The sequence below is a fragment of the Galendromus occidentalis genome, unplaced genomic scaffold (genome assembly GCF_000255335.2).
Source record: "Galendromus occidentalis unplaced genomic scaffold, Mocc_1.1 scf7180000077448, whole genome shotgun sequence".
In the NCBI taxonomy this organism is placed as follows: domain Eukaryota; kingdom Metazoa; phylum Arthropoda; class Arachnida; order Mesostigmata; family Phytoseiidae; genus Galendromus; species Galendromus occidentalis.
The window spans coordinates 407,667-419,916 of record NW_003805436.1 but is presented as its reverse complement, the minus strand read 5'-3'; the positions used below and the strand labels follow the sequence as shown (position 1 = coordinate 419,916).

At 51.8% G+C, this 12,250-nt stretch overlaps 2 protein-coding genes across 2 annotated transcripts; one reads left to right on the top strand and one right to left on the bottom strand.

Annotated features, from left to right (window-relative positions):
* The first annotated feature begins 4,632 nt into the window (after positions 1–4,632).
* On the top strand, positions 4,633–8,256 carry LOC100898752 (uncharacterized). The gene is made up of 3 exons (XM_003743572.1): positions 4,633–4,815; positions 5,008–5,149; positions 8,102–8,256. Exons 1-3 carry the CDS (start codon positions 4,789–4,791, stop codon positions 8,254–8,256), a joined length of 324 nt encoding a protein of 107 aa, XP_003743620.1. The 5' UTR covers positions 4,633–4,788.
* Positions 8,257–10,583: 2,327 nt separating this feature from the next.
* On the bottom strand, positions 10,584–11,701 carry LOC100898608 (innexin inx2-like). The gene has a single exon (XM_003743571.2). It carries the CDS (start codon positions 11,699–11,701, stop codon positions 10,625–10,627), a length of 1,077 nt encoding a protein of 358 aa, XP_003743619.2. The 3' UTR covers positions 10,584–10,624.
* Positions 11,702–12,250: the final 549 nt, after the last annotated feature.

Here is a 12,250-nt window from a genome sequence, read left to right as displayed (position 1 = left end):
CGGACCTCTCTCTCTCTCGTTTCACACCCGTCGCTGCGGCTGTTCTCGTTGGCAGCAGAAGGCCAATTTACCGTCAGCGAGCATCACTTTGTCACAGGTGTCGTCGGGAAAAAAAGTGCCTCAGACCAAAGTGACATCGCTTTGAGCGAAACTCTTTGCATATAACCTCTTGAAACGTCGCCCAAGTCCTCTTGCCTCTCATCTCATTAGCGGCGGCTCGGGGTACGCGTCGGGCATACACACTAATCGAACGGAATCCGGAGAATAATATGGACGGTCCGACGGATCCGCTCGCTCTCCACCCGTTTTTATCGGATAGATATGGCGCGGGCAAGTGATACTGAGTGGTTGCCGATACTGAGCAGAGTCTCGGATCCATTGACCCTTCTAGCGAGCGGATTGATGATTTCGAGTCGACTAGCTGGTCGCCCAGGCATATCGAGAGGAGAACGTGCTTTCCACGTCGTCAAATCTCTCCATGACGTCTCACGCTGGAAGCATTCGGCCCGACTCGGAGGCTGCGGGTCCGGATCCCGCGACCTGCCGACAGCCAGCGGAGACCGCTCTCACGGTCACCGTCGAAGCGTTCTCGATACCATAAGATACCATACGATATTGATACCATACGGTCCTCGAGGCGGATTCATGTTGTTATTGGCTCCGTGGCGTCATAGCGCCCGAAAATCATCTGAAAATTTCCGGAGGTCAACTCTTGGCGGGGAGCCTCGATAGCTCGAATGGAAAACGACTGTCCTCTCGTTGTTTTAGATCCGAGACTGAGAGATGGATTCGCCGCTCCTCTGACAAAAATCATGTACAAAAACGCCGATCCCCCCCCCCGTAATCGTGGCACAGTGCATTCGACAAACAGGGTGGTAACAGACCTACGCTGAGGAATCGGTCTTCATCAGGCTTATGTTGAGTCGGAGCGGAGTCAGCAGTGAACAGAGAAGTATCCTTCGATTAATCTCCGGGAGGAGCCGTTCCGAGGAAACGAGGGCGATCGTTCTCTTAAGATGTCCTGTGTCCCGCTGAGGTCTTCCTTCGTGAAAACTCTCGCGTTTTTTCATGGAAAGCTTTCGGTGGAGCTCACACACAGAGGAGATTCACTGCTTGAACCTCCTCTCGTGAACCTCCGCAGAGGATATCATTCACGTCGCATCGCCGTTCGGCTCAACGACACAAGCAATCCATGGCGTGTAAATCGCGCACGAGACGACTTTCTTCTAGCCCGGCTCGGGGATGGGACATCCCCCAGCGTCCGGAGAATCAATGTCTGAGAACTCCACGAGAAAGGTCAGAGTTGATTCCTCGCGAAACGCGAATGAAACCAAACTTCTCGGTCGATCGAGCGAGCGAGCGAAGTCCGTGGCACCGTCGACTCGGAAAACGGACAAGCTTATGCGGAGTTGGCAGGTGGGGAGCCACGGAGTTGCGCTCCGGGGTGGGGTACGGGCAGTCGCCAATCGAGTTATCGCGTAATGCCTTCTCCACGCTAAAAGCTTCCCGCTCTCAAAGGCACAGAGAGAAATAACGAAACATCGAGAGCAAGCAGAACAGCAGCCGGCAGCTAATATCTTCTTCCACCCGGCTACACTCCTGACCATACTGGCTCTATCCTTCGCTCCACTCACTCTATCACTCATCTATCCATGCTTCCGTCTACCCATCCTCGTAGGTTCCGTCTATTTTCCCCGCTGCAAGTGGCCGCGGGCGATTTCGAAACTTCATCCCAGCTGCCCACGATTGCTCGCTCAACAGCGAACAACTATGCCGGGCGAAAACAACGAGCGAGTCTCTGAGGAGCTCCAGGGTTCGGGGGCTACCGTTCGCGCCTTCGAACGTCGAAAGCTCGAATCAGGCCCAATCCAGGGAAAATTTCTGTTCCGCGGGAAAAGCGGTTCGGATCTAAAGATATACCAACACCTCCATGTCGGTGAGGAACGGAGGCGGCCCGCAGATGGTCCAAGCCTCAGGAACTTTCGCGTCAGAGGCGCAGTAAGGGTCTATTTCAGGGACGAGTTCTGCATGTCGCCATCCGATCAAAGCATTCAGTCGATCACCATGGGATTTTGCCGCGCGAGAAATAATGATTCCTCTGTGCTAACCGTGGCATCATAACAAGATTGAATTATTGGCTGAATTGAGAGCTCGTAAACTTCACGCCGCGTTGAGCACCGCGTTGACGCATATCAGCAGAAGAAAAATGTATCTCGACGAATCGTTCGTGTCAGCGCAGCTCGGATGTCAAGTGGGTGTTGTGTATTGTAAGTGAGTTCATATATCCAATCTGCTGCACATCTTGACCTCCCGTTCGAGGCTGTCAGCGGCATGTCTCTGAACAAATTGTATTAGATGTATATACTAGTCGAGCGGGGATTTCGAGTGCGTTCCTCGCGGATACTTCCGATACCTCGCTTCGGTCGCGGGTTCGCGCATCGCCATCGAATATGTTCAGATGGCTGCGTCGAACGTTGCGCTCTCAACAGTGTAATGTGGATCGCTCTGTCGGAACCTGCTGAGCTAATCATAGCGAGGCGGGAGCTTTGAAGTAATCGGAGAGACCTGAGTGCTTGGTGCTCGTGAGCTGATCCGGACGGACGGGCAGGCGGACGAGCGAGCGAGCAACCATTCAACTGCTACCTGGACGAAGTCGCAGTGCGCGACTGACGCCTCGAACCTCTAAGTGAGTGCCCGTCGTGCAATTGTGCCTAAGCCAAGTGGCAGTTCGTCGGGATAACATTGTACGAGTGAGTTATCGGTCGTAGAGTCCTCGAACTTGTCAATGCGACGAAAGAGACCGCCGCATTTGAAGTTGCCGATTGCTTGTAGCCTCTCTGATTATTATTATTATTCGCACCTCGCATTCCCTCACGACTGATTGCTCTTCCATCCGAGCCCATGATTCGCGCCCACTCAAGTTTATTCAAGCTTCCCTCAACCAGCTCTTCATCCCGAACGGATGGAATCTGCGAGCTAACACACAGAGTCCTGGCGATAGAGTGGGACCCGATTAAACGGTCGATTGCGGAGTTTCGAAAGAGGAGAATTTCTCGAATTCCTTCGGGACATCCGAAGTCGTCCGAGAGTGTTGGTCAAGAAGCCAGACTTTTTACGTGAAAATAACTCGGCATGGCAATCTCTTCGAGTGAACTTCGGATTCGGTGTTCGCCGTCCCCGGAACCTTCCGTGACGCAGATATACGTCTTCGGGCAAGATTCCATGAGCATTCGATCGTGAGGATAAAGTACGTTCCCGGAGCGTACGTCTCGATGGTCTCTTCTGCGCCACGGCGACTTGACGGTATTGCTTTTTCAAATTGGGGCCTCCCGCTGAAGAGCATGGCAGCCTCACACGAGATCTTCATGTGTTCATCGAGTAGTTTGCTTATCACAAATACAAGCAAGAAGAATTTCTCCGAACAGCTTCAAGTTGACAGTGGCGGCCGAAGCGGCAACAAAAACATAGAGCCAATCTTCGCGTCCCGAACTACAATACTTGAAGTTTTACGTCGAAGAATTGGCCTCCTAATACGTTCTAGTGGCTGAGGCGCTCCCACGCACCAACACGGGGCATTTCTTTCGGCGTTCACGCAGTCGGCTCTCGGTCAACGTGCCTGTAGGATTTCTCGGACATCCACGTCGGAGGAGAAGGTAGTCCTTCCGATAATGTGGTGATTTTTTTCTTTTCATTGGGTATATATCGATGACCGGCTATTTCGTCCCTGCACCATTCATGTTCGTCGTTGCTACATGAGATCCTGGTTGTTATCATTGTTGAAAATATCAGGTGCGCGCAGCGCATAGGAAGGTTTTGTATCGAGATCTTACTAATGAAGTTCCACTAGGGTCTTCCGTAGTCTCGCAGACAAACACAAATCCGAGCTATTTCGAATCCAAACAAACTCAGCACCGCTTCCCGGCGTTCGGAACTTAAGAAACCGGGACCGAGTTCGCACACCTGTGTAACCATTGTCGGTGAGATTCAGCATGCGGAAGAGACTCTCAGCAGTTTCTCGGGATGTAATTCTGAATTTGCTCACAAAACACCCAAATCAAATGCATGAATATCTTATTGAACAAACGATGGGGGCTTCTTCAAATCTTCCACGAGTTCGCCGCGTGCTCGAAATGAGCCGCGAAACTGCTGATGACCGAAACAACCTTCATCCGTTGCGAACCATCGCAAATAGTCTAGGAGGAGATTCGTCGGCCCCTTATCGAGCTGAGAGAATTTCGATCCGAATTATAACTCACGAGCGGTCGCGATTGATGGCACAACCCAACGAATCCACGCTCGAGCTTGCCGTCCCTCAGATGAGGTTGCATCGATCTTAGCGGAAAATACGTCCACTGGGCGACTGTGAGCTGGCTCACTCTACTCTGGACAAAGCTCCGCGTGCCAATTGGGCGTCCTTTATTATCCATCCAACAAACTGAAAGCGTGATGTCCATCCATCTGCCTGTTCGCCGCTTATGCTTTTTTCTCGGACCATCCAATCACAGGTAATATGCCGTAAGCTGTCGGCGGACTGCTATAATGACGTCATCACGGCGACTCGGCTCCGATAACGGAAGCGCGGCTCTTTTGACATATGTGTAACCTGGAGAAGGGCCTGAGTAAGAGGAAAGTCAATCTGCACACCAGAAGATCATTACGCATCCATCGAGCTCAATCAATACCCCGAAGTCGAGAGGCGTCATCCTTGACAGGATTCTCATATGTGATTCCCTTACGACCTAGCCGCAGACTGTTCTCGTGAACTTGAAGCTTTCCCAGCGCTCCGAGATGCTGTGGTCCGGGAGAAGTTCCGAGGTGAGCGAGCCACCATCCCCATGAGAATCGGAAGTCCCTCGAATGGAAGCATCCAAACTTGGGCCGAATTAGCATGTCATCGAGCCGGCGGGCGATTCGGGAGGAGGTCTCGTGGAGCTTTTGGCTCCATGCTGACGAAATGAAGAATACACACGAGTACGAATCACCCTCGCGATTTTGTTGAAATTTCAGGAGCGGAGAAGGCAGCAACTCCACACAGAGAGGAAGCACAGGAGAGACAGAGCGGGAGCGCATATCACAACGATTATGGGGCTACGAGAAGGAGATCACAAGCTCAACAAGATTCCCAGAGCATATCGCTTGGATCATCAGCGTGAGTGGATATCGATAAATGACAGCGTAAGAGACTCGCGTGGGGTGATCCTGTCGCCATCTCTAGGACTTCACTCGCGGAGGAGCTTCCTCTGGCTCGCTCAAATTGGCGGTAACTCACGCAGCAATATAATAGCCTGATGCTCTCGATGAGAGCCACAAGCCGAGCGGAAACAAGTTTCTGCCTCACGAGTCAGACTGCATGTGTATGAGGGCACGCTCCAAAAGCCCAAAGACGAGCGTCCGCAGCGGCTTTCAAACATCGTTAAGGTCGAGAGTATGGCCTCTGACGTAATCCGCCATTTTTCTCCCGCAGAATCAATCTGAATCCTTGTCGGAGTCTTCCGCTCGAACTCTGGATTTCCTTCCCCATTTTCCTCCGAGCGAGCGAGGTTCCCGACACTCGGTCCGTGGGCCGGCGACAGATTTCCCTCAGCCATCGCTTTGGTCGAAACTTCTCTGCAGTCGAAGCTGCTGTGCCGCCCAGAATAGCTATGGTAGAAGGAGTTTTATTTCGTGGTCACTCCCCTCGTCGGCACCGAAGACTGCTTCCTTCTGATGACCTGTCGTCAGCCACAACTTGAGGGAAAGAAATCACTTAGCACGGTGGGCTCTAGCTGTCATTATGAACATCCTTGACTTCCGGCACGTGAGTCGATTGTTCTCCTGAATCCGGGGGGAAGCTCCGAAGGAACAAGCTGCTCCCGCATCTCGCTCAAATTAGAGAGGATGAGAAAGCACACGCCATGGGGAGATCTGGGATTACAGGAACGAGGCTCAGGCCGAGTGGCGAGAGACCAACATGAAAGAGACAAGGATTCCCTGGCTGATGAGCTCCGTGGGAGTGAAGATACCTCAGTTCCGGTGGAATCGATCTAAGGTTAATTGCTACGGCTCCGTTGCGTCGGGGTGCCCCGATGACGAACGAACACTCGCGACAGAATTCGATTCGATGAGAGAAGCTGGAGGGAAGGGCACTCCGGTGTACCATCGACGTGTCCGTATACTGAATTCGAGACCCTTAGCACTGCGAAACTTTTGGATATCGTACATATGTCCCATCGATCCGCCTTCGGACTACTCCGATCATCGAGATCGAGGAGCGGGGTGCTCCGAGAGCAGATATTGCGAGATTTTTCTTGAGCGTGGCCTCCGTCCTTTCGACTCCGAGACTGTTGTAGCTCATCTGATCGAGGCCGCCGACGCACGTCCCCAAATTGGCCGTAGCGAGCACTTGATGAAGTATGCGATTTGGTTGTTGTCATCCCGAGCGAATATTTGAGGACGACCCTCGTTAGTTTCGGAGAATCGTAGCCGAATTTCGCGGGAAGGGAACTCTGCGAGATCAAGCAATTGAAGGCGCAAATATTTGTCGTGTTTACGAGGAAGCGTCAACTCTCAAAAGGAGAAAAAAAGGCGTACTATGCATGTGCTTGTGTGTGTGCATTTCATGATGGCCATGTCAAGATTGCTGCTCTGTTCATCTCGATTCGCACGAACTGCGTTGTCGTTCACCCGCTCAACAAATCGACAAATTCACTCTCCTTCCGCTCGGAGCCGATGCTCTGATAATACACTTACAAACGTTAGCATACACTCGCTCTCTTTATTTTTCTCGGTCCGGCGGCCGGCTAACAGATATTTTCACAGCAAAGCAGAGAAAGGACAGACCCGTCATCGTAACCCGACTCCCGTTGTCGAGATGTTCACAGCTACAGACTGGGACCAGCAGCTGGTCCAGAGGAAGCTACACTAGTTCGGAGTCCTTGCTTGTTTGACTGCAATCATCGCTCACGCGTCCTCGTCTGTCAGCAAACCCGAGATCAAAACCACCAAGTCGCACTAATTGCGCATGAATTCCCTAAACCCGGCGCTCTGTGATCGCGCATATATTGGGGCGCATCCTCGCATAATGAGGTCTTCGAAACGAGTGATAAGTAGTCAACTCCGCAAACACCGTGCGCTGCTTTGCCGGAACGCCAGGCGTTTGTGCGAGGGGTCGTTCTCAAATATTTCCGCCTAAGGATATCGAATACTTCCCGATGGGTACATGAGCATCCATCATTCTCTCACAATCTAATTGGGCCAAAGTTCCAGGATACGGGAAGGTCTGTCTCCTTATTTCGCGAAGCGCTTTTTTTCGCCCTCTTGGTGGTTGAGGAAAACTTCCTCGGATATCATTTCTGATAAGGTGTGATCGTGTTCGGGCGATTAGAGAAGTCGTTGCCCAGACTCGAATCGTTGGAACATCAAGCCAACCTCCGGCAGAGGACGAGCAACGATGGGATCTTCGTGTGTAGATCACAAACGAGCGCGAGAAATGTCATTCTGGCGTATGTTCACTAGATTCGTTTTGTTGCTTGCAAGCTCGGTCAGGCAGTCGCTCGTCGTCCGTTCGCTCACCCATTTCGTGTATGTATGGGGTATCTCACTCTCCCGCTCACTGATCGTCGACTTTGAAAGAAGAGATGCTGTTCTCTTGGGAGTCTCCATTATTTGCACAAAGCCCAACTGTCATCACAAAGCAATGTCAGTTAGAGGAGGACCAAGTCATTGGAAACCACTTGGACCACGCCTCGAACTCTTGAAAGAAAGATCCATGCAGCTACATGCTTTGAATGACGATTGGCGACTATTCGACTATGTAGTGGAAGTCACCCCGGCTCGATGGGGAGACGCTGCGGCGGATTCCCGACGCCATCGTGTCCTCGACCGATATTCGTCTCGAAATCAGGAGTCACGGTTCTTGAAGGAGAACCAGGCCTCTAGGTGCTCCGTCACGGAATTTGATCCGAGTCGGAGGGATTTTCCTCCGATGAGAGCATCCGTGTAATTTTGCCAACGAGAGCTCAGGAGCCTGTAGAGCCGACCACGGGGAAACATTTTCATCGGAGTCCTGAGCTCGCCGACGGATCAGCTCTGGCAGACAATAACTAATGAGGGTACGTTGCAGGTGAGAATCCGAAAGACATTGTAACAAAAGGGACCGCAGGCATTGTGTCCCAGGACGAGAATCCTGTTCCATGGATGCGCGGAGTTGAATTGGATAACAGCCTCTTCCATAGAAGTCGTACGGTGGTGGGTCGGATCGATATTGTTGTCAGGTAAGCAGCTTATCTCATTGATGTCTCTGCCTGGATCATCCCACCACGCTTACACGGGGATGAGAGACCCCAGCAGAGCGGATACTCCATCCACTCATATCACATCTTGGACGCCTCATCTGGTGAATACAACAGTCGAAATACGGCTGCAAATACGACGAAGTTTTTATGCAAGCCACATGGAGCCGAATCCGATTAGGGAAAGCTGTTTGTTATTTTGATTATGACTCTACGCGATTGGATCCCGCGCTGATTTCCCTCATTATCAAACTGGGGCTTCGACAGGGTTTCGCTTCTGCCCTGAGAGCCGTTAGCGCGGTGAGGGGAGACCGAGTGAGTTCTGGTGTCGCGGGTCACCGGAAACAGAGCACCGATCGCCACACCCTCAATTTCCATGCCTAGAACGGGAATTGCGAAATAAAATTCGGCGCAGACATCTCTCCGGTCGTGTCGAGAGAGCGTATTGTTTTTGAAAGATTCATCCGGGGATGGTCATTCGATTACAACCGTATGACAAGGCAATGCGTTTTCATCAAAGCTCATCGGGAAAAAATTGTGGTTCCCTCGATGACGGCCAGCAACTCGTGTATTCGTCGAGCTTGGGGGAGCTGCCACGCCGGTCCCAGTATTTCCTGAGGAATAGCTTTGTGAGAGGGGCTGGATTCCTTTCTCTGGAGGGTGATACCGGCCAGCGATGTTCGAAATCTCCTGTGGCCGTAAAAGCGTATATGAATTCGTATATTGTGTTTTGCCGCAGAGGCAACGCTCAGAATCGTGTCGCAGCCACTGCAAAATCACATAAGGATCGGAGCGTTGAATAAGTTCCGATTCGCCGGCAACGCCACGGAAGAAGGTTCGAGCGCAGGGCGAAAATACTGACTGAGTCGGGTCCGATAACCGAGCCCTCTTCCGACGGTAGGAACGGCTGCCGAAGGCCGGTAATTCCGTGTTTCTCGTAAATGTGGAAACTCTCGAGGTCCGGGATACCGCCCATCGTGAGCTCCTGCGACGACGAGAATGAAATCCCCAAATGCTCAACACATACGCTCGCAGCCGCGACGGCGTTTCCCACCCCAACATCTTTATGAGCCCCGTCGACGTCGGTATCGCCCCCTGGTGGCCGCAAGCTCAAGGTTCTCGTAGATCTCACCGGGAGAGCGCTACCGCAGAGACCTGGCTCCAACATGATAGGACTCATTCCAATCGATGTTCGGCTGGTGTTATAACTGCCTGCAGTCGGGTGCCAACCCCACGCATCGTTGTAGGGGGCAGGCATTCCGCGGGAAGGCATTCCATGACTCGGAACTCCCAGTTGAGATCACAAAGATCAACCCCGGAACTATTACGGCACATTGCACCGAGGAGGAAGAATCTTCGGAGAGCAATTCATCGACTTCGATGATTCTCCGGATCGTTATGTGGTTCGGGAATCTATTCCATAATTCCCAATCTTCTAGGTATCCGTTGAGCTCTCGGAAATGTTGTTGACCTCGGAGCGATGACGTTGCCGTTTTGGCTCGGCCTGAAGTCGTGTTTCTGCGCATAGGGCAGATGATCCGGCCGCTACCCGACCAGGTCTCCTCAACGACTGATCCTCTTTTACCTCCGTCGAGCGATCTCAGAATCAGAATGGTTCTAATCAGTTCCCGCCCCATACGACTCTGCTGCTCGGGCGCAATCGGTTCACTTCCGTCTCTTTTCCCAAAAAAAGAAAACAGCTTGCAGGTCGCCAAGTCGAGCATTCACTTCGGTCGGCTGAGTTGTATGATCTGTGTCGGCCAGCGAGTGAATGGGAACGCGTCACATGATTATTTGATTCGATGACGGAATGCCGATGGGATTCCTGCTCCAATAATCAATTCCTCTATCGCTGTGCATCGCAAACTGACAACACTTCTGACAAGAAGAGCCAGGTTTCCGGTGACACTCCGAAAGAACCGGTGGCAGCCGTCTGACGGAGCTAATAATTCGCGGTCAAGCTTCGCACTCGTTCAGCCGGTAGATTTTTCTTCGCAGCGCTGGCATGACATCATTCCCCGAGCATGGCATCATTAACTTGTTTCAATGCTTTCAGAATGCTTCTATTATTTCAGTAAACTCCAATATCGAAGATTGAGAATAATTTACATATTTATTGTGGGTATTGTACAAACTAGCAGATGATTCCGGCGGTTTGATGAGATTGTCGCCGGGGACCGCGGAGCTCCACGAAAATTGTGGCCGAAGACGCGCGTGATAAAATTCTGCACCTGAACCGAATCCGAACGTCGGAGATTCAACGATGATTTTCGAAAGAAACAAGGTTCGTCCAGAAGTCCGGTCTGATCACGTTAACGGATGAATTGTGTCTTCGGAAACCCATCCGGATTTCTCTAATTCAGCGGCATCGTTTCCGGGGATCCATTGAGGTTCGTGTCGTAGCCATATCGTTTGTCGGGCACAACCAGACCCCTGTACAGCGTCAAGTAGAATTTGCGAGCGGAAATAGGGGAGATATTCTTCGAAATCGTCGTCAGGACGTACCAGTCGGCGTAATCCAGAACTTCGCAAATTTTCCTCAGTTTGAATCTCTCGCCTTGATTGAAGTACTTCATCAATCTGAGTACCCTCAGCTCCGTGGAGAAGAATGACGCCAATCTCCAAAGCGTGATGCCGGACGATGCGACCAGCAGGAAGAGATACCAAAACCAGAGAAACAAAAATATTTTCTCGTTGACAACATTTTGTCCAAGTAAACAGAGCGCGTCCTGTCGCTCAAGATCTCCACTGGGTCCGTATAAATGGAAGGTGCACTTTGCCATGCGAGGGAAAACCTTCTGGAGATGGCCTGTCGTGGTCATGGAAACGATTCCGAGAGTCAGGAATTGATAATTCAAGAATACGTCGGTCAGGAGGATCTGTCCGACGAGATTGATTAAGAACAGAGCTTCCCCCACATGGAAATAGGTTGCGATCGGCGCGTGAGTTCCTTTGTGCGTGATCATGTACTCGGTGAGGATTTCATCATCGTCGGTGCTGATCAACTTTGTAAAGAATCCATTCTCGTTGAGCCGCCAAATGTATCTCGGTAGATAGAAAAAAATCGACTGCATGATCAGCACCAGACAGACCCACTGATAGTATCGATGGTAGACAGGCCGCGAGGTGTTCCGGGCGTTATAGACACCGGGATGCGCTGTGTCGGGCGCGAAGGGCAGCGTGAAAGTCGAGTGGATCCAACAGTAGGTCTCGAGGATCTGATTGGGCACCGTTTCCGGTTGCTGGAGACAATCGATGGCGTTCCCGAAGTGCTCGGCTGAAGTTATCAGGAATCCGACGATAATCAGCATCGCCGAGGTCACTTTGTAGTGGAGCTTGGCGACGACGTTGTTCGTTTTCACTGGGGAGCCCCGTATCGCGTTGTACATGGGCTGGACCAAGAGGTCCAGCATAGCGTTGATTGTCGCCATGATGAGAACTCACGACAATCACGGAGGCACACACTAGCACCGAGATATCCGGACGATGAGTTGTAGTGAGTTATGCGACGGGCGTGTGTCGCCAGCTTGCTCGCTCATCAAACTTCCAATCGAACGGAGGAGGCAGTAATGCGGCTTATTTCGATGCGACGTGACGTCGTCTAGAATCCGGATCGTCAACTCGGAGGGAAGCGCGGTCGCGGCCAGTCTGTCTGTCCATGTATCGGGCGATCGGTCATGTGAGTTCCGCGACAGATGTTGCAGTCGAGCGAGCTTCCGCAGGCTTACATCGCATGAAAGTCGAGTGCACCGTACACGGACGACACCGCTGTTGGAGGTCGGGAGCTGCTTTCTGTCCACTATCCGCCCTCAAGTAACCCACCGGAGCACTGAAAGATTTCCATTAGGCAAATCACGTCCCTCGCAATGTTCCGCTCCTCTTCACGAACATGGAGTTTTCAGTGAAGATGAACCAAATCCTTTCGGCTGTCTCCCGCACTCACGAATACGCAGCCCTCGAACAATTATTAGACAGAGAGG

Excerpts from the sequence above, each read along its gene's own strand:
- LOC100898752 (XM_003743572.1), top strand. The coding sequence starts at position 4,789 with ATGCTGTGGTCCGGGAGAAGTTCCGAG. Across the intron at positions 4,816-5,007 it reads GGTCCGGGAGAAGTTCCGAG|GAGCGGAGAAGGCAGCAACT; the intron begins GTGAGCGAGCCA and ends TTGAAATTTCAG. Across the intron at positions 5,150-8,101 it reads ATATCGCTTGGATCATCAGC|GTGAGAATCCGAAAGACATT; the intron begins GTGAGTGGATAT and ends GGTACGTTGCAG.
- LOC100898608 (XM_003743571.2), bottom strand. The coding sequence starts at position 11,701 with ATGGCGACAATCAACGCTATGCTGGACCTCTTGGTCCAGCCCATGTAC.